This window comes from Bactrocera tryoni, chromosome 2, assembly GCF_016617805.1.
Source record: "Bactrocera tryoni isolate S06 chromosome 2, CSIRO_BtryS06_freeze2, whole genome shotgun sequence".
Taxonomy (NCBI): Eukaryota; Metazoa; Arthropoda; class Insecta; order Diptera; family Tephritidae; genus Bactrocera; species Bactrocera tryoni.
The window spans coordinates 82,834,464-82,854,345 of NC_052500.1; the positions used below are offsets into that span (position 1 = coordinate 82,834,464).

General features: G+C 38.4%; 4 protein-coding genes across 4 annotated transcripts; 2 read left to right on the forward strand and 2 right to left on the reverse strand.

The window, feature by feature from the left end:
* Positions 1-2,046: 2,046 nt before the first annotated feature.
* Positions 2,047-2,932, reverse strand: LOC120769746. The gene is made up of 3 exons (XM_040096902.1): positions 2,653-2,932; positions 2,313-2,592; positions 2,047-2,225 (listed from the first exon to the last, which is right to left on the reverse strand). The coding sequence occupies exons 1-3, from the start codon at positions 2,930-2,932 to the stop codon at positions 2,168-2,170; spliced, it is 618 nt and encodes a 205-aa protein (XP_039952836.1). The 3' UTR covers positions 2,047-2,167.
* A 3,041-nt stretch (positions 2,933-5,973) lies between these two features.
* Positions 5,974-7,654, reverse strand: LOC120768452 (odorant receptor 45a-like). Its single transcript, XM_040095150.1, has 5 exons — positions 7,299-7,654; positions 7,041-7,221; positions 6,535-6,985; positions 6,307-6,462; positions 5,974-6,243 (listed from the first exon to the last, which is right to left on the reverse strand). The coding sequence occupies exons 1-5, from the start codon at positions 7,618-7,620 to the stop codon at positions 6,181-6,183; spliced, it is 1,173 nt and encodes a 390-aa protein (XP_039951084.1). The 5' UTR covers positions 7,621-7,654; the 3' UTR covers positions 5,974-6,180.
* Positions 7,655-11,935: 4,281 nt separating this feature from the next.
* LOC120768883 (odorant receptor 45a-like) lies at positions 11,936-13,654 on the forward strand. Its single transcript, XM_040095637.1, has 6 exons — positions 11,936-11,978; positions 12,052-12,327; positions 12,584-12,764; positions 12,840-13,290; positions 13,352-13,507; positions 13,570-13,654. Exons 1-6 carry the CDS (start codon positions 11,936-11,938, stop codon positions 13,630-13,632), a joined length of 1,170 nt encoding a protein of 389 aa, XP_039951571.1. The 3' UTR covers positions 13,633-13,654.
* A 2,866-nt stretch (positions 13,655-16,520) lies between these two features.
* Positions 16,521-18,023, forward strand: LOC120769575 (odorant receptor 45a-like). The gene is made up of 5 exons (XM_040096630.1): positions 16,521-16,821; positions 16,877-17,057; positions 17,168-17,627; positions 17,690-17,845; positions 17,918-18,023. The coding sequence occupies exons 1-5, from the start codon at positions 16,521-16,523 to the stop codon at positions 17,993-17,995; spliced, it is 1,176 nt and encodes a 391-aa protein (XP_039952564.1). The 3' UTR covers positions 17,996-18,023.
* Positions 18,024-19,882: the final 1,859 nt, after the last annotated feature.

Genomic DNA, 19,882 nt, shown 5'->3' on the forward strand with positions numbered 1-19,882 from the left:
AGTCACTCTGCGAGTTTCTTTTTACAAAGAAAATTTTTGGGTTAAAAAGTGCGCAAGGAAGCCACCATTTTATCAAAAATCTAAATTTTTATTAGTCCTTCGATCATTACCAATATTCATATATAGCATATTTATATACAGCAACAATAGTTTTTTTTTTATTTCTGCATTTAAGATGATTTTTAGCAACAACATCTTTTTTTGCCGCTAAACACTTTTTTTCGGATGTCCACTTGGAGATTGGCTACGGAAACAAGGGAATCCGATTAAAAATAAAAATTGTTATGATAAGAATAACGGTTTCTCCAATATGGAGTTAATCTTTACGAGTTTTCTTCTACAATTATAAGTAATCTTTACGAGTTTTCTTCTAAAATGATTATTTCATGCTAGCACGAAAACGGGATAGTATCTTCTTTTGCTCTATAACATGAAGAAAAAAGAGGGAAAAGGAAGGAAAAGCTCACTAAAAAAACCAAGTACCCAAATTATATAATACATATAACTTCTTTTCTCTAAAGTTACTAAGATATACAGCTGTATATTGACGCTTAATAAATTGAATGCGCCCTAATGTATGCTACCATAATCATATGTTATGCAATATGATAATAATTGAACCAAATCGTACTTATTTTCATTATCCAGGCCAAAGTATTTGGTTAGACCCTGCTAACTGCACATCACCTGTACGTCAGATTACAAAACCAATACTATAGTTTTCGCTAACTGCATACAATCAACCCCAATCCTCACAGCCGCCAACGTCTCCATTAATATCACGCAACATTGGCTAACTTAAAGCGTGAACGGCGTCAAATTAAACCTGAATAGTATCACGATGAACTTGGTGTAGTACATTGGTACTTGTATGAGTTTTTGTGAACTTTTACAATATTTTGTTGATATACAAATTGCAGAATGTAGAGAATGTGAATCCAACTGCAATGCAGTTAACTTACTAATACAGAAATTTAGATATATTGGTTCAATTCAGTGCTACAACACAATATGCGACTGAACCCGTTGTTTCACACGCTATGAAATATGGGAAATAAGATCCCATATTTCATACTACTCAAATGTCACCATTTCCAGTTTCAGAGCAAAGGAGAGCTAACTAGAAGACATCATAAGTTTAAGCAGTTCATATCTTCGCGTATTCTCATATCAAAAAATTACCATTTCCGTTAGGAGGCAGTTAGTTTGTGTTAGTACATTCAGTTAGTCAAAACAGGCAATAAAATTTCGAAAATTGCTTTAATTAAAATTTTACTAATTTCGCTTAATTCGGTTAGGTTTGAGGTAATTAGTTAGTTTCTAGTTAGCCCATTCGGTTAGTTAAAATAGCCACTAAATTTTTAGAAAAGTACATCTCATATAAAATTTTACTAATTTCTCTTAATTCGGTTAGGTTTCAGTTAATTAGTTAGTCGATTCGGTTAGTCAAAATTGTCAATAATTTTTTGGAAAATGCTTTAATTTTGGAGAGCACCTGTCATAAAAAATTTTACTTATTTTGCTCTATTCGGTTAGGTTTTATTTCATTAGTTAGCATTTAGTTAGCCCATTCGGTTAGTCAAAATTGTCAATAATTTTTCGGAAAATGCTTTAATTTTGGAGAGCACCTGTCATAAAAAATTTTACTTATTTTGCTCAATTCGGTGAGGCTTCGGTTCATTAGTTAGCTTTTAGTTAGTCCATTCTATTAGTCAAAATATTCTATCATTTTTTGAAAAAAGTTTTAATTTCTCTCACAAATTTAAAATACTTTTGCGTATATTTCGCGCAATTCGGTTAGGTTTCAGTTCATTGTTACTTTTTAGTTAGTCCATTCGCTTAGTCCAAGATTTAATATAATAATGTCTTGAAAATTGCTTTAATTTCCGACGGTACCTAGTGTTCGGCTCCAGCAGACCTCATTACAATTTTTTTAAATTTTACTCAAAAACGCCTCCACATAAGTACTTAGTAATAAGTATACCTTTATTTCAAAACATATGCTTACAAACTAATACATCAGTCTTTAGCTCTTTCCTTTTACATTCGCTTATAGCTACATTATCTTTTTGTATTATAAATATATCCGATATGAATAATAAAAACTTCAGTGCATGTTTTCTTATATACTAACTCTCATGTGAAGATGTGAAGCAGTTGCCAAGGATCAGTTGCGGCGCATTCGTTTCAGCAAACTCAGCAAAGTGTTGAAATGCTGTTTTGTGCTACAAAAAATAATCAGGACAAGTTATAGCGAATAGAATCAAGTAGTTTTCAATTCCTTGTTCGACTCATTTCTCAACATTACTCACATCAATCCCACGCGCTTCGTCTCTGGCTCCCGATTTACAGCCACCAAGCCGCTATCCTGAAGTGGGTTCGCATTTCTGCCTTCTACCTTATGTTTGGTTGCTGCTTCCGGGTCCTCACCCTGCTGACCAATGGAATGCCGTTCCGCGTCCAATTTGTTCTCATTCAAAAGCCCAAACTCACTTAAGGTCAAACTGGTGGGTGTTGGAGTGGTGCTTATTTTGTTTTCGATCAAGTGCTTAAACATTTCTTCGCTCCCACCAAAGAGTATGGCATAATATACTTTAAAAGTTTATGAAATTGAAACAATAGAAAGTAATATACTTGTACATCAGCACTTACGTAGTTCCTTCAACTCGTCGCTCGCATCTTTATCGCCGTCATCGGGCATTTCGATAAAGAACCCATTCATGCGCACATGCAAATTCTCTTCGCCCTTCTGTCGCTGATCGTAATGCAGATCGTAGTTGTTGTTGTCCTCGTTCAGCGAGAGAAGGTCCAAAAATTTCGGATCTGCAGCGCTTCTGTGCTGGGCTCGCATGGCTGCTGCATCCACCGGCGCCATCAGCGTTCCCACGGCCAGCAGCGTGAAGACAAAGAGACGGTTGGTGAATTTGCACATTGCCTAACGAGTGTCTGAAGTAGAAACTGTTTTTATGTTTTGCTAAGACGGTTGGTTGCCGTTTGCAAGCGCAAGACCTCCAGCTGGTTGGGCGACCCGGACGCAAATGAAAAGCTCTGCTGCAGCAGCTCATCCAAGAAGTGATCTTGTCCGCTTACTAACATGCCCAATCATACTTACATACATATATTTATATGTATATATGTAGGTGTCTTATAAGCAGAATGACACATGAATTGTTGGTTTTGCTTTCTTGCAGATTTATTTTTCTTGTCACGGCTTTATTGATTCTTTGTTTATGTGAAGTCAAAAAAACTGGAGGTTAACAATTACCTATAGATTTTACCTCAGGTTGGTAAGTCATATTCGAAGTGGGAGTAAAGTTTTGTGAATAAAGGTGAAGCTCATTTTTGAATAACTAAACTTTCTGAAATCGCTTATCTTTGTCACTGTTGTGGTTTTTGAAGATGCTTAAGGGAAACAATGAAATTGAATTATCATTATGATTATCTTAAGGTGTATCCATTAACTACTGAATGCCAAAAAATATTGGATATTTTTCTAAACAATTATTTGTATTTCCACAACATTACCATGCTCATCAGCGTACTCCCAATTACTTCCTAACATTTTTTACCTAAGCCATGATGTAACTTTCATTGATTCAAAGTTATTTTTCTTCCGAAAAGGGTTATGGTACTTTTCATATTTGTTTATTTGCACGGCGAATCTCTTCCTGGTTGCATAACATGTTTGCCAAACATTCTTACATAATATTTTAAGCCATCCAGCTAAAGTTGGTTGTGTTCTTTGTAGTCGAGAAGTGGTTTGGTGGGTTCCTTAACATGGACTTAATCACTTCCTACTTCTTCTGCTGCAACTGACGATGCTGATTCTGCTGTCTTCTTGGTGCCGTGGTTGGCGCTGCTGTTAAACATTCACTTGTTTTGTTGTTGTTCTTTTGCTTTTGCAATCAATCCTTTGCCGTCTGTGTGATGATGTCCATGTTGTTCTACCAGCTTTTGTGGTTAATTATATATATTTATACATTTGGTGATCAGATAAATTCTATTACACGATGATGTTGGATTTCCTCACTGCATTTATTGAACGTGTTGTTGGCAAACGTTTAAAGTGTAAGTAAACAGTTAATTGGATATCAATAATCGATAAATTATTGTTTAAATGAAGGCTAGAGGCACTAGAATTTTTCTAATGGTGGAGAAGTGTACCATGAAGCTACTTAAGGTGGTCTAATAGCATATAGGCAGTTCAGCGATAGAGCTGAATAAATCGATTGTTGATAAAAAATACAGTTATTAGTCAGAGAAGCCAACATAGAACTAAATGTCGATGAGAGGGATATGGTACTCTTTATAAGGAGATACAAAATCCCGTCATGAATACCACTTGCCTCAACAGGATTGACGGGGATACTCAACGTGGAGGAGAGAGTAAAAAAGTCCATAGGTATCCTAGATGACTGTGAAATGATGTTAAGGTCTTACATAGCCTTGATTGTGTGGTAAACCACCTATCACCAATCGACGTTGCAGTGGAAAGCTATGCAACAAAATCAGCTACAAGATTGGCGACGTTAGGCGAATTTTCCACAAGGACCTTCGGGCAAAGCTCAATGAGCAGAAGGTTGGTGTATAAATTATAGCACATACCCTCACGTTTTTTTAGAAGAGAAGGTTTCAGGTCAGGTTAAAAGAGAAGGTTTCTGCTGACAATTCATACGGACAATTGGCGGACGACATTTTGTCATATGTCCACCCCACACCTAAACCCCAAATGTTTACAATTTGTAAAAATTGTGCTCCCGTTTTATTTCACTTACTTACAACACTTACAGAGTGACTGAAGCTGCCCAAGCAGAGAGTCCATCGTGAGATTCCAAATATATGGACCGCAGTTGGAACCCTGCAGACAGCCACGAACCATTCCGATCTTCACAATCTCATTTACTCTGACAAGAAAGGCCTTTCTGTTCGAATAGCAGCTCCGCTGCCAAGGACATATTTGTTGATATTCACCATAACAACAATCTGAACATAAAAGCATGCATCCTCTATACTGCGTCCTTTCCTTACCCCATACTACCTATCCGGCCACACACCCTGCGTTAGCCCCTAACAAAACCTCGCACACTCTCTCCCCACCGAACAAGTACAGAAAAACGACAAACAATGAAATTTTCGAAATGGTTGACAGATCCGTTTGTCGAAGGGCTGGAATGCCTTAAGTACATGCAGAGTCGCCAAAATCATGTACAAGATCCCCGTAGGAAAACTTGCCTGCTTTTTACTCACACTGTCTCGGAAGGACTTCTGGACGGCTATTTGTCTCTTGACAAGTCACAACTTATTGGCAACACAGCCGGATGGGCATACAAGTACAGAGAAATAGGTATGAGAGAGACGCTGAAACATCTCCTACGCCTCCGTTCAAGGGACTGGATGAAGGATCATAATTAGACATCAAGTCGCTCTTAAAGTTCGCAAAAAGCGCTGATGTCCTGTGAAACGAATACTTCACGTCAAATTACACTGAATCTCCATTTGGGATTACTAAGGACCAAAAGGTCTATGTATGGCGTGACAGCCGGGCTGTATAACCTAACCTGACCTAGTCAGACAGTCGTAAATTTCTCGTGAGAATTCACTTACTCATAACTTGAGTTTTTTATCTATCTTTTTTCATGGATATCAGTCTGAACAGATTCTTAGGTGCCGCTATTAAAAACAAATATTTTTGGAAAAAATTTAGTGTTTTTTAGACTGGGTGACCATAAAATGTTTGCCAGAGAAGATTGTTGATAACAACGACCATATTGGCGAGCCATATTCCCTGCATTATTTTTTATCTGATTTTGGGGTCACTACTTTCACTCGAAAAGAATTTTAAATTTTCATGAGATTTTTGGTGTTAAAAAATTCCATATTCTCAATTTAACTATATATCGATGTAAAGAACTCAATACTGTAAGCTTCTGCAAAATTTCCATTTGATACGGTAAAAAATCTTACCAGAAGGTATTATGTATTCAAGAAAGGAAGAAATACTACTCTTTTATTTATGCTACAAAAAATGCTTAAGTAAGAAAACTCGCTTAGTACTCGCCTTTCACTAAAGTAGGACTAAACGTTACGACTTACTCTACAGTGGCTAAATAGATAAAAACTTCGTGAGCACTTAAGCAAAAAACTTAAATTTTTCGACTCTTTCTCTTGAACACTGACTTCTCACATAGTTTTCTGGTCCACGCTGCGCAAGAGTGTCACATAAGAGCCAGCAGTGCGCCAAACCTGAAATAAGTAATTTATGGGAATCACAAGAAATCAAACAAACTCCGAAGATGTTCCGTGTACCCATAAAAATAGCGGCAAATCAACGTCGAAAAATATGCCAGTCAGTTTGCTGGGTTTCTGTGCGCGCATCATCGAGATTAACAGCACTTTACGTAGTTCGTTCGGCCAGGATGACGAGTTTATAGTTTGATAAATGGATTTCGAAACATTTACGCTCTATTATTTACAGAAAAAATATGTTTGAATAAATTAGATTTTGCCATCAGAGCTATTTTCTCAGTCACTAACCTCATTCTGCAAATGCTGACCGCCATAGCAATAGATCATCAGTTGTATACCCACCGATATCATAAACAAGAATAGAAATGGTAAATCCACCGTGTCCACAACACCGCTGCCAATTTGATAGGCTAGAAAGCAGATCTGCAAAGCATTTAGTGAGAATTGCACAAACACGATTGGCTGATAAATAATATTCAATTGCTCGGTCATCGCAATGATACGCTGATGATACGCAATACAATAGTAAATTAGTTCGCGACGTTCACTCAGATCGCTGGCCGACTCGGCTGTGACCAATTTCGACTGGAGTATCTTAAAGTTTCCCACCAAGTTGTGTATATACCAAGAGTAAAGACTATCCACGGAAACTGAGCCATAAATGACGCCATAGATGGCGAATGCGGTCCAAAGCCATATCAGAAAGTAGTTTAGCGGACGCGCATAATCGATCGGGTAGCTGAGGAAAAGTTGCGAAGGTGGATTATGAAAATTACTACCGAAACCGTACTTACGTGGCCTTGAGCACCACAATATAACTGAATTCGCCAAGACGCAGATACTGAATGAAGCTCACCAAAACGGGGGCCGCAAGCGCGAGCATGCCAGTGTTCAACACCGAGTAGTAGTAAGCGGTGTTCATTAGACGCTCGCGATTATTCTCCTGTTTCAAGTGAGTTAGCTCCTTCGCAGAGGCTTTATCAGAAGACAATATTACGAAAAATTGTGCAATTGTTTTCTATATAAAAATTACAATATTTCACAGCAGTCACCTTTAGTCGATATCAGATAAATATGCTCAGCCATTTGCGCCATTTCCTTACGTCTATAAATGACGCGCCAAATCTTCCAAAGCGATATGGTAGCCTGCATAAACGGCGCCATTGCATTGGTCACCTCGACAATCTCCTGTATGTGTTGCCAACTGTAAACTGCGATTGGTATTAGAATCGTGGCCAAGGCTATGATTTGTAGAGTCAAAAAATATGTTTTGGTCACGCGAGCATTTCTCGTCGTCATATCTATGCCGAGACGATGGAAGGTGAATTTTTGTAGGTGAAAATAACCCGTAATACCCAAATCGCTCTTGAACATTTTGTGGTGTTGCGGTTTAGCAAACTTTACTCTTTCAAAAACTCAGCGGAAATGATTTGTTTTGACGAAAATGCATGGACAATTGCATAACTGAATAAGGTTCCGGCACAAACATAGAAGTAAAGTGGGGACGCTGGCGCTACAGTAAACGAGAAAGTATTATCAGAGCTAAGAAATTTTAGCCAAATTTAAAAAACCATATTTAACACCGAAGCTATTTTGTATTCCAACATACCAATTTAAGAATTAGAATTTATTACTACAGACTAGAGGACATATTTTCACGGGTCGACCAAATCATAAGATTTTTACTCCATACTAGAATTTTTGAGTAAAAATATAGTAAAAATATATGTATTGAATGTATTTATGGTATAGATATAGTATTTTGAGAACCTTATACTCACTATATACACTATATATGCTGCTATAACAGCCATGCGTTCCACTACTTCCTTCATGTTTACAGCTCAAACGTAGGTCTCACGATAGTTCATATTGCCGAAAACATAACTTCGAACTTAATATATGTACCATAAACGTAACATTGAAAAGTCCAACCTCTATTTAGCCGACACCCAACTTTTTAATTTTGCCACTTAAGCCCAATTTTCTATTATTTTGATTGCCTCATTGGATTTGAGGCGTCGCCAACGTTTAACTGTTGACAATTTGTTTTGTCTACAAATCATTATCTAAATATTACATAATGACACAATTACCGCTACAACATATACACACGCAAGTACTTGTAATACGCCAATACAGTGAGAAGTTGAAACGCCTGAAAATATGCATTTGTATATATTTAAATTGAGTGAAAGTTCTGTAACTCTCACCAACTGTTTGTGTAGCTTTAAGGTGCTTGCAACAACACGAAACTATTAAGGAATAATTTCCATTTTTTATCAAATGTGGTGGAGTTTGTGAAGTTTATTAATTTTTCGTAGCCACCTTTAATGGAAACACCATTTTATGGGTTGACTTTTCTCTGCCGCGAAATTCGTTGTTCCTGACCTTGATTGTATGAAACGTTATATATATATCTTTGCTATAAAATAGGTCTCTTGTCTTCTCTTCTAAATGACTTTCGTCCCTAAAGGTTCCTTTAGCACTTTCTAATGACTATTTTTCTAAAATTATACATCTTTAAGGCTTTGCTGTAAATTGTCTCAAAAACTCAAAAACCAAACCTATTCGGATGAATTGTAAATTCCGTGAATCTATTAAGACGCCAGTACAGTACATTTATATACTATACTTATTAGCTTTTTACGTGTTGTTATGATCTCTTCTGTGGTGATTTCTAGGTTTTAGTAGTGAGTCTCTCGTCTCCTTGATAAGGCGTTTGAGCTAAACCTGTATAAGTATACGATGATTCTCATATTCACATCTGGAAATAAGACAAGTCATTCGAGAATATACTCTTGGGTGCATATAGCAATCATCTTAACGATTCTGAATTCAAAGGTGGTGTTGTCGGGTTTTTCAATTAATGGAAATTAATTTTTCTCACATTGCAACCATTCATACACATATTTGCTAACCAAGTCTGCGGGACTGGGTATCGAATATCGATTCCAACATTCCCGGAAATCGCGGCGACTTGATGAGAAATGAAAGTGGTCCATAAACACGATGGTGTGTTTAACCGAGCGATAACTATGGCAGAGTTCAAAATAACTTTGTATTATGTTAGATTTAATTGGAACAAAGTAAAGTCAACACTGTGGTACGGTACGATACGGTCTTAATAAGAGCAATTCCTGTGCTTAATATTAGATAGATAGATTATTAATGAGTTAATACACCGCAACCTAGGGTCTATTGTGCCCTCTCCTATATCACATGTCTTCCCAAAGTTCCAGCAGCCTGAATAGTTCCAGGAGTTTGCCGGGCGCTACTGAGGTGATGTGATCCCTGCTAATGTATACAGAAACCAGGACCTTAAGCCTTCTTCTGCAGATTGCTGTACATTCCAGAATTAGGTGTACTGGTGTTTCCTGTTCCAGGTCGCAGAACCGGCAGTTATCACAGGAGACTATGCCCATGTTGGACAAGTGCTTCCTGAGTTTGCAGTGCCCTGTGTAGATCGCGATGAGGAGGCGGAATTTGTCACGAGGGAGGTTAATTAGTTATTTGAACCTGGAGAGGTTGTACCCCCCTAGAAGCAGCAGCGGAGCAGCTCCTTAAGAGTGTGGGATCCTATCGCATACATGGTTCTGGTCCCAACATCTTGGACGCTGCCGCAGAGCGGGCCAGATCGTCGGCCCTCTAATTCCCTTTTTTCTTTTATGACCTGGCACCCAGATTAGGTGCACCCGGTTGCACAAGGATAGGCGGATTAGCCTTTCTATGCATTCTTCTACTAAAATCGATTTGGTCTCATATGCTTAGTGCCGCTTGACTATCGCTGAGAATGGCTATACGCTGGTTGCGATAGTTGCGGCGGAGGTTGACTTCTGCGCACTGACATATGGCAAAAACTTCTGCCTGAAAGATACTTGGGAAGAATCCCATTGGTATGGACAGCTTAGTATGCGGTCCCGCAATACCTGCCCCAACACCTTTCGGTGTTTTTGAGCCGTCAGTGTACCACTGGATGGTACTGTCTTCCAGCAGCATTTCCAGCGTGGAATCGCTCCACTCCGTCTTGCTGCCCAAAGTAACTGTGAAGTTCTTTTTGAAATTTATCCTCTTCGTGGTGCCGTCCTTTGGGAGGAGGGCTAGCGGTATGCTTTCCGCTAGTGCCTCCATCTGCCGAGAGGACATTAGCTTTCCTCTTCCGCAGCCCTCTGCTGACATTAACAGCATGGTATGTTTTGCTACTTGTTTTATCACCTGATGCAGCGGTGTGAGCTCCAGTATGATTTCCGGTGCCACCATGGGGCATGTGCGCATTGTCCCCGAAGCACAGGCAAGCCTTTTGCAGCTTTGATAGTCTCCGGACCACCGAAGACTGCGCTGCCTTGGCGGCCCAGGCAACCGCTCCATAGGTGACAATAGGCCTTACAATCATGGTATACAGCCATCTAATGATACTTGGCTTGCATCTCCAGGATCTGCCAGCCAGGCGTCTGCATATCATAAGTGCAAATTGTTTAATATTAATAGTGGTCTCTATATTTCGCCCCTGATTAAGACTCGTATATAGACTGTTGCGGCATACACTTGCTCTGAAGCTTGGTAGAAAATGTAGAATTCTATGATAACTATAGAGAAAAAATTAATTTTAGCTTCATAGGCTTAACGCGAAAGAAGAATAACTTATTTTTTGAGTTTTATCGAATACCTGGAGTTTTTGCAACTTTCTGGTTTAGAAAGTTTGAGTTGAGGTTGAGTTTCCGTTTCTAAAACCTGTGAAAGTTTAATTAATTAATTATTTTACTCACATCATGAAAAATTACCTAAATTCATGAATGACCATGAAACTCTTTTAACTAATTAAGCTTTTAAAACTTCTACATTATTCTTGAAAACTGAAAGCTACAGCGCAGAAACCGTATGGCGCAGACTGTAGCCAAGTGAGTTGTGTATGTGACTAAAACTCTGTTCGCGGTGTGTTCGAAAATTATCTGAAAACGAAAACCTTCAGGCAATATCAAAAACTGGAATACTCGTATATTGCTATTGGAGAGAAGTTGTCGGTGATAACCAATCAGCTGCTTTTTTCAATAGCAGAAGTTCAAAAAATTCACCATAAACAAACTACATGGAAATAGAAACACGGCCAAATATCTAGCAAAGGTAGAAAAGGCACATTTTTGGTATAAAGTTATTACTTCCTAAAACTTCCATAATTTTATATTTTAATTTTGAGAAAAATTTACTTCCTATTTTCAATGCAGGAGGTTAACAATTCCAGCTTTTGATATCATGACATGATTTGTTTATAGATGGGAAAGTTAAACAAAAGGGAGAAATGGAAAGCAAACAAACAGGTATGGACAGAATTTTTTTTATATGAATGTCTTGTTATTAGTTTCTCGAAAACTTTACTTTTGAATCTCTATAGGATACATTTTGGAATGCTTATAGTTCAATCACAACCAAGCCAGTAGCACTTCGAAATTTCCATCGACTTTTTTTTGGGAACACTATTATGGTGAATAAGGTAATAAGCTTGTCGCGTACACCCTTTTTAATTGCACTTTCGAAGAGCAATTAACACACCTACGTTAGACTGTAATTAATATTTCTAACTTTCAGTGATAATTGTTGGGACAGAAAATCATCTGCTTAAACTTTTTCGTATATAAAGGCATAATTAAATTGCCGTCGACTAAAGAATTAGTACCGTCAATTTCCTCATATAATGCACACAACGCTTTTGAAGGATATAAAGCCGATAGTTGGTGGTAAGTCAAGGAACTGAAAATTTTAAAATTTTCTTGCCGAGTTAGTTTAAATTAATAAAAATATCAAATTTAGCCTCCGAACGACTGGGCATCAGTATTGGGCTAAGTGGTTCCAAGGGTATTTTCAGTCATCCTGCACGTTATTTTATTCAAATGATTGGGGTTATAATATGGGCTGTAGCACTTTATAGCTACGCAATGGAAAACTTCGCAGATGTGGACAAAATAGTTGCCGCCATGACAATAAATGTACAACTTTTTACTACATCGAGCAAAAATGTTATCTTTCTTGCGCGTCGAAAACGTTTTTTGCGCTTAAACGAGGCGCTAGAACGACTGGCATTGAAAGGTAAATACATAAAAAATCTTCGTTCCTGCATGTAATCATTCAGAAGTAATATTATAATGAAGAAATCTTCATATGTGACCTGGTCTACGAAAACGGGGCTAACGTGCGAAAACTAGTTTTCTGGGAAAAGCTGTTAAAAATAATCGTCAGTTTCTCGTTATCTCATTAATTGTTCTCCTTTTTTTGACACCTAAGCCCCCTTTTCGTAGACCAGGTCACATATATTTTACTTTCTTTTATGATTGCTCTCCTGTAGGCAACAAATTCGAGCGTGAGTTATGGAATACCACGAATCGTCCGGTGCTGCCGATCACAACGGCCTACAGCATCTCGTGTCAGCTGACAGTCAACATTTGTGTGCTTTTGCCCATCTTCAAACTACTCTTCTACTATATATGGTATAATGAAGTTGTTTTGACACTTCCCCTGCCGGGCATGTGAGTTTACTCCCTAACTTAACAGAGTAAGGATACTTTAACGCAACCATCTCTTTCTCCTTCTTTTCCATATAGCTTTCCTTACGACTATACTTTACCCTTCTACTACATTTTAACCACTATACTCACCGTTTTGCTCGTGCAACTCTGTGCGAACACCATAACCGTTGTGGATGGTCTGTTCGGTTGGTTCGTCTACAATATTTCGGCACATCTGCAAATCATGCGTCTGAAGTTGGAGCAGCTTTTGCAATTGCACGTCGATGATCCGAATTTTCATCGTGATTTCGTCTCGCTCATCAATTATCATCGCGAAATTATCGACTTGGCTTTGGAGCTTGATGCTGTCTATGCACCAATCATATTCTTGGAGGTCACGTCTTCAAGCTTGCCAATTTGTTTTCTTGCTTATCAATTAACCTACTTATCTGACCCGGCGAATGTGCCCTTCATGTGTCTTCTGTTGTCGTCTATTGTACTTCAATTGATGATTTATTGCTTTGGCGGTGAGAAAGTGCAAAATGAGGTAACTACATCGTTGTTATAGAACTATCAGTTTGTTTAAGTCCCTTAACGAAAATTCTTAGTGTGACGAACTCTCTGAAAATATTTACTTGCTCATACCATGGCAGAACCTGCCACCGAAGCATTGCCGTCTGTTACTTATCCCATTTATTCGCTCGCAGCGTGTTTTAGTCTTGACCGGCTACTTCTTCACAGCCAATCGTAGTCTACTTGTTTGGGTAAGTTACAACGAAAACAGCGAAAATTCCTGAAAATAACTAAATTTTGGTTATACCTCCAGATATTCAGAACCGCTGGCTCATTCACTGCCATGTTATTTGCACTGAAAGAAAAGGAGGTGTAATTCGCATGCAACAACAACTTGAACAAAAACTTTTGAATATAATTCCAGTTTTTATGAAAATTATATATTATACATTTAATAAACGGTGCAGAATGTTCTGGAATTAAAGATAGGATCTGCAATCAAGATTATAGGGCGGAGTTTTTTGGTTGCTTAAGACACAAAAGAAAGGTATTTGCAGTGCGATTAAAGCGATTGCGCATGGAAGAATATATCCTGAATTTTTGTGCCAGATATTCAATCTCTTGTTATAAATCGTTTTGTCTGAGAGAAGACAGTAGAAGCAATAATAAATACCAATTCATAGCATTTCTAGAATTCTCCATCGAAAGCAAATAAGTTATTCTTAGCATATTGGGTCTTTAACTAATTTCGTGGCAACCAATATTTAGAACATGCCTTAGAAAGCTACTGGAGTAGTGGATCTTTCTCAGTATATGTATGTCAATCATTTGAAGCGTAAATAACAATAATTTTTTCACTCAAATATGTTCAACTTTTTGCCTGAAAAGGTGCATTTGTATAGAGTTTTTCTTCTTTACTTGTATATGAAGAAAACCATAGCCGAATATCATCGTATTTCGCTGGAAGTTTATGGTGAACGTGTTCTAGCGGAGCAAAAGTAAGGAAAATAATTTGCACGATTTAAAAGAAGTAATTTTGGTTTAGAAGAGGAGGATCATCCTGTCCTGGAGGACCAAAAAAGTTTAAAGATGGGAAACACCGATGAAGATTGTTGCCAAACAGAAAAAGAGATCGAGAATCTTCGAGTGTCCCTTAAAGGCAATGGTATACATTCAAGAGCACGAAAATTGGCGCTCATATGATTTGAGGCCAAGATCTTTGAAAATCAGTCGATTTTGTAAATCAGAAATGCTGCTTTAAACAATAAATATGATTACAATGAATTCATTACTTACTTCATTCATGTATGTGAAACCCGGTCAATCAGTCAAATCAAAGCGAAAGCCAAATATCCATGAAACCAATGCATAGCTCTGTATTTGGTAGCATCAAATGGGCGTGCTGCATTATAAACTCCTAAACCAGATGAAACCATTAGTGGGGAACGCTACTGACAACAACTTATCAAATTGAAGCAAACGATTGCCCAAAAGTGACCGAAACCCGCAACTAGATACAAATCAATCATTTTCCAAAATGACAGCGCTCGTTCTTACTGTCATATGACTGGTTTAAAACTATTTAGAAAACAGCGGCTCGTTATTTTCGCTTCATCTTCCTTCTAACTTAGACCTTGCTTCTAACTAACATTCCTTTCGGCCTATATATAGCGCCATCACTGGAGTACGGTTTACACCAAAGCAGGATAAAAAAAAATTTACTTGATATTGGTCGAAGCAGTCTTTTCGTATTTTGTCAATAGATGTCGTTGCAGAAGTATATCTCCAGTGCTACCAATCACATTGTGAGTGAAAATAATGTAGAAATTCGCTTTATTTTGAAATTTTTGTATAAAAAAGAGAAGTATACCACGCAAGTCACCAATGAAATTTGTGAAGTTTACGAAGACGATATTGTATTAGTTCGTGCAGCACAACAAAGATTTGCTCGCTTCCGTTCTGGAAATTTCGACCTATCGTTAAAATGAAATTATGAAAAAGATTGACCAGGACCGTCTCATAAGCAGCCATAACATCGCTAAGGAATTTAACATTCATCATCAAACGGTTTTGAACCATTTAAAAAAGGCTGGATACAAAAAGAAGCTCGATGCTTGGGTACCACATGAATTGTCTGTGAAAAATTTAATGGACCGAATTAACTAACATCTGCGATTCTTTGATGAAACGAAATGAAATCCACATCTGAAGCGAAAGGTAACGGGAGGCGAAAATACGACAAACATGTATGAAAAAGATCAAGATCCAAGCTTGGTGAAGCTCAATGCCAGGATTGACGCCTCGAAAGGTTATGCTGAGTTTTGGTGGTATTGGAAAAGAATCATCCTCTATGAGCTACTCCAGCTTAGTCAAACGATTGATTCTACATTTTACTCTCAACAACTGATGAGATTGAAGCAAGCAATCGAAAAACAATGCCTGAGCTGATCAACAGAAAGGGCTTCGTTTTCCATCAAGACTTCGCTGGACCACAAACATATTTGATGACTCGGCAAAAATGAGCAGAGCTTGGCTGGGAAGTTTTGATGCATCCACCATATAGCCCTGACCTTGCACCATCGGACTACCATTTATTTCGGTTAATGCGTTCTTCCTTAATGGAGTAAAGTTGGCTTTAAGAGAAGCCTGTGAAAATTACTTGTCTCAGTTTTTCGCCGAGAAGCCAGAAAAGTTTTACACTGATGGAATAATGTCTCTATCGAAAAAATGGCAAAAAGTGGTACATATTTGGTTCATTAAAGTTAATTATAAATACAAAAAAATAAGTTAAAGTTTGATTAGAAATACGAAAAGACTTTTTCGACTACCCAATATAAGGACAAATCCAAATCTCTTTACTTTCAAAACAAATAAACAGTTATATTTTGTTTCTTCACTTGTGAAAAGTAGAAATGTAAAGGATTTTGGTTCACCGTGTGCCTTTTATTATGTACCAAAATACATTCTAGTACAAAGCTGTATTTTAACGGTACATTGACTTCCTCTACGACTAATTTGGTGTCTTTTACGTAAGCGTCAAAACAACACTAGAAAATCTATACCTTATGATTGAAATTATACACTTCTACATCAAACAACTGGGCGTCTAGACGTAATGAGCGCCCAAACAACATTATTAACTGTGACGTATGATTGGTTACATATGACAAGGATTGAACATATCTACTATATGTTATAATTTTCCACTCATATAAAAGCAATCGAATATCTAAATACCACGCATTCCGTTAAGTACAAACCAAAATGTACGAATATCTGCGAATACAACATTTTAGCTTTCGCGTAGTCGGCATTGATTTGTGGGCGCAACGAGATCAGCGCATTGCCAGCGCACCCTGTAGATACTACAGCTGGACCCTGGCTACCGCAATTATTACGCTCCTCATGGGTTTCTACATTTACACCAGCGAGCAGGATAAGGCGATCCGAGTGTTAACGGTATTTCTGCAAGGCGTGCTCTCTGTGATCAAGAGTGGCATGTTTGTGGCGAAGGGAAGACGCTTTATTAAACTTATACGTAGTTTAGATATGCTGGCGGCTGAAGGTACAGAGTGATAAACTGAAAAAATGGAGTAATTTTAAAGAAACTGAATTTTCAGCGAATGTCAAAGAGGGAAAGGAATGGAAGCATGAAAATGACTGGCAACAGCGCATCGCACGTGTTTACTACAGTTGCTGCATGTCAACAGGCACCCTGTATTGTACAGTGCCTGCCGTCATTTTACTATATAGCTGGTGTTTCAATGAACATACAATCTTCATACTGCCCTTCGATGCAGCGTAAGTGAGAATGTGGTGAAAACTTTGAGAAAAAATGTATTTTGGTGAAATAATTAGTTGAATTTTCTGTTTATTGTTACTTTCCCTTTTTATAATCATCTACTTCTCAGCTTTCCTTTCGACACCGGTCATCCCTTCTTTTACACCGTCTCCTACATTTGGTGCATCTCCTTCATAATCTACGCCGTGCACGCCATCGCCGCCATGGATTCATTGTTTTGTTGGTTCATCTTCAATATTTCCGCACACTTTCGCGCGCTGCAGCGTGCCGTGGAAACTGTGGGCGCGGCCATGACCAGCGCAGAAGACTACGCCAGCTTGCATAGCAGAATCACACGAACTTTGCACTACCATCGCCGCATCATCGAGTTATCAGCGGAATTTGATGAACTCTACGCGCCCATTGTGTTCATCGAAATCTCCGTTAGCTATTTGAAACTCTGCTTTAGCGCTTATAATCTTATCAATCTGGGTGACATATCTGGGCTGCCGGTGATAGCTGTTGGACTGGTCACCATCACTTTCCAATTGTGCATTTATTGTTTTAGTGGCGAAAAAATTAAAAATGTGGTTAGTCTTTGGATTAGTATACCTGGTTTGCTTAAAAAGTAGTGAATATATTTTTGTTGCAGAGCGAAGCGGTTTCTGATCGTATTTATTTGGCGTTTCCCTGGGAGCGTGCGCCTCCATCCATCAGGCGTTTGCTACTTTTGCCACTGATGCGCGCTCAACGTGCCACCAATTTAACGGGATTTCTCTTCATTGTCGATCACAGCTTATTAGTGTGGGTAAGTTCGGACGGTTGTACATAGAAAGTAATAAAAATATTTGAATATTACAAGCCAAATTTTATTTTTCAGATATTTAAAACTACCGGCTCCATTATCGGCTTTTTGTCGGCCACCAAAAGTGAAAATACAACCTCGTTAACTATTTAAATCGTCACTTTAAATACTAAATTATTCAAAAAAAATTTTCTGAACCCATTCTATTTTCCTGAATATTTCCTATGAACATGTTTTTGAGGTTAAAACCGTCTAAGTACCCAATAGAAAATATTTTTAAGTTTGAAGTAACTGACTTGGAAATTATCTGTAGAATATTTTAGGAAAAATATTGCCTTGTTCACTAATTAATTTGTTTTTTAGCGAAATTTTAAGATATCAAGATCGAAACATATTCTTGTAGAACAACCAGAAGTCATCTAATGACTGGTGCACTGAGCATACTGAAATTATGGAGGAAACACTTTTCATTTGCTGAATAGCAATAAAAGCATAGCGTGAGGAGATGGTGAACCCGATTCCCCAATCTATGACGACGAAGCGGACGTTCCATTGCCCGATCATGAAGAAGTTCGAATAGCAATCAGCCGTCTGAAGAACAACAAAGCGCGGGGTCGATGAATTGCCGGCCGAGCTCTTCAAATAAGGCGGCGATGGCAATCAGCTTCTTTGTAGAATATGGTCTGACGCAAGCATGCCCACCGATTGGAATTTAAGTGTGCCTTGCCCAATCCACAAACAGGGAGACCCCACAATCTGCGCCAACTACCGTAGCATAAGCCTCCTCAACATCGTGGACCTTATCATTATGGCTTTAGGCTTGACAAATCAACAACTGACCAGATATTCACCATGCCCCAAATCTTGGAACAGACCCGTGTAAAAAGAATCCACACACACCACCTCTTCGTCGATTTCAAACTGCTGCTTTTGACAGCACGAAAAGAAGCTGCCTTTTTGCCGCTATGTCTGAATTTAGTATCCCTGCAAGACTAGTACGGCTGTGTAAAGTGAGGTTGAGCAAAACCAAAAGCTCCAGCATTAAAACCAACAACAATGACAGCCTTAAATTTCAAGTAGGTCCCCTCTCGGCGAACAAACACCAAACTTTACAAGTTCCTCGTCATTCCCGACCTGCTATATGGAGCAGAGACATGGACAATGACATCATCTGATGAGTCGACGTTACAAGTTTTCGAGAGAAAGGTTCTGCGGAGAATTTATGGTCTTTTGCGCATTGGCAACGGCGAATACCGCAGTTGAACGAGATATACATTGACATAGTTCAGCGAATTAAGGACAGCGGCTACGCTGGCTTGGTCATGTCGTCCAAATGGATGAAAACACTTCGGTTCGGAGAGTATTCGACGCAGTACCCGTCGGAGGAAGCAGAGGAAGAAGCAGACCTCCACTCCGTTGAAAAGACTATGTGGAGAAGGACTTGGCAATACTTGTAACCTCCAATTGGTGGCAAACAGCGAAACGGAAGAACCACTGACGCTGTTGTAAACTCGGCAATAAACGCGTAAGTGGTAAACTTAAACAATTTACATACGATTTTTTTATTGCGGAAAAAATTTAAAAAGTTAAATACCATCTTTCGGGCAAGAGATTGATTCCACACTCATAAAATTGTTGATCCGTGCAAGTAAAAAACTGGTCCAAGTGGTTTTTTATGTCCTGATTTGAAATACAAGTTCTCCCATTCAAAAAATTTTGCAGAAACCAAAAAAGGTTATAGTCCGAAGGTGCCACATCTGAAGAATATGATGGATGTGTTAGGAAAACCCATTCAAGCTGCAAAATCTTTTGGCGAGTCACCAAACTTGTATGAGGTCTCGCATTATGCTGGTGAAACACTACACCTTTTATATTGATCAATTAAGTCTCCTTCTGTTTGCGTGCATCACTAAATAACGGTAAAGCCGTTATGAATGAAATTGGCTGAGAAAAAACTCAATAAGATCAGCTGTTGTCATCAAATGAAACCACTTAGTAAACGACCCAATATTTACGAAAATTACACTTAAAAAACAACGA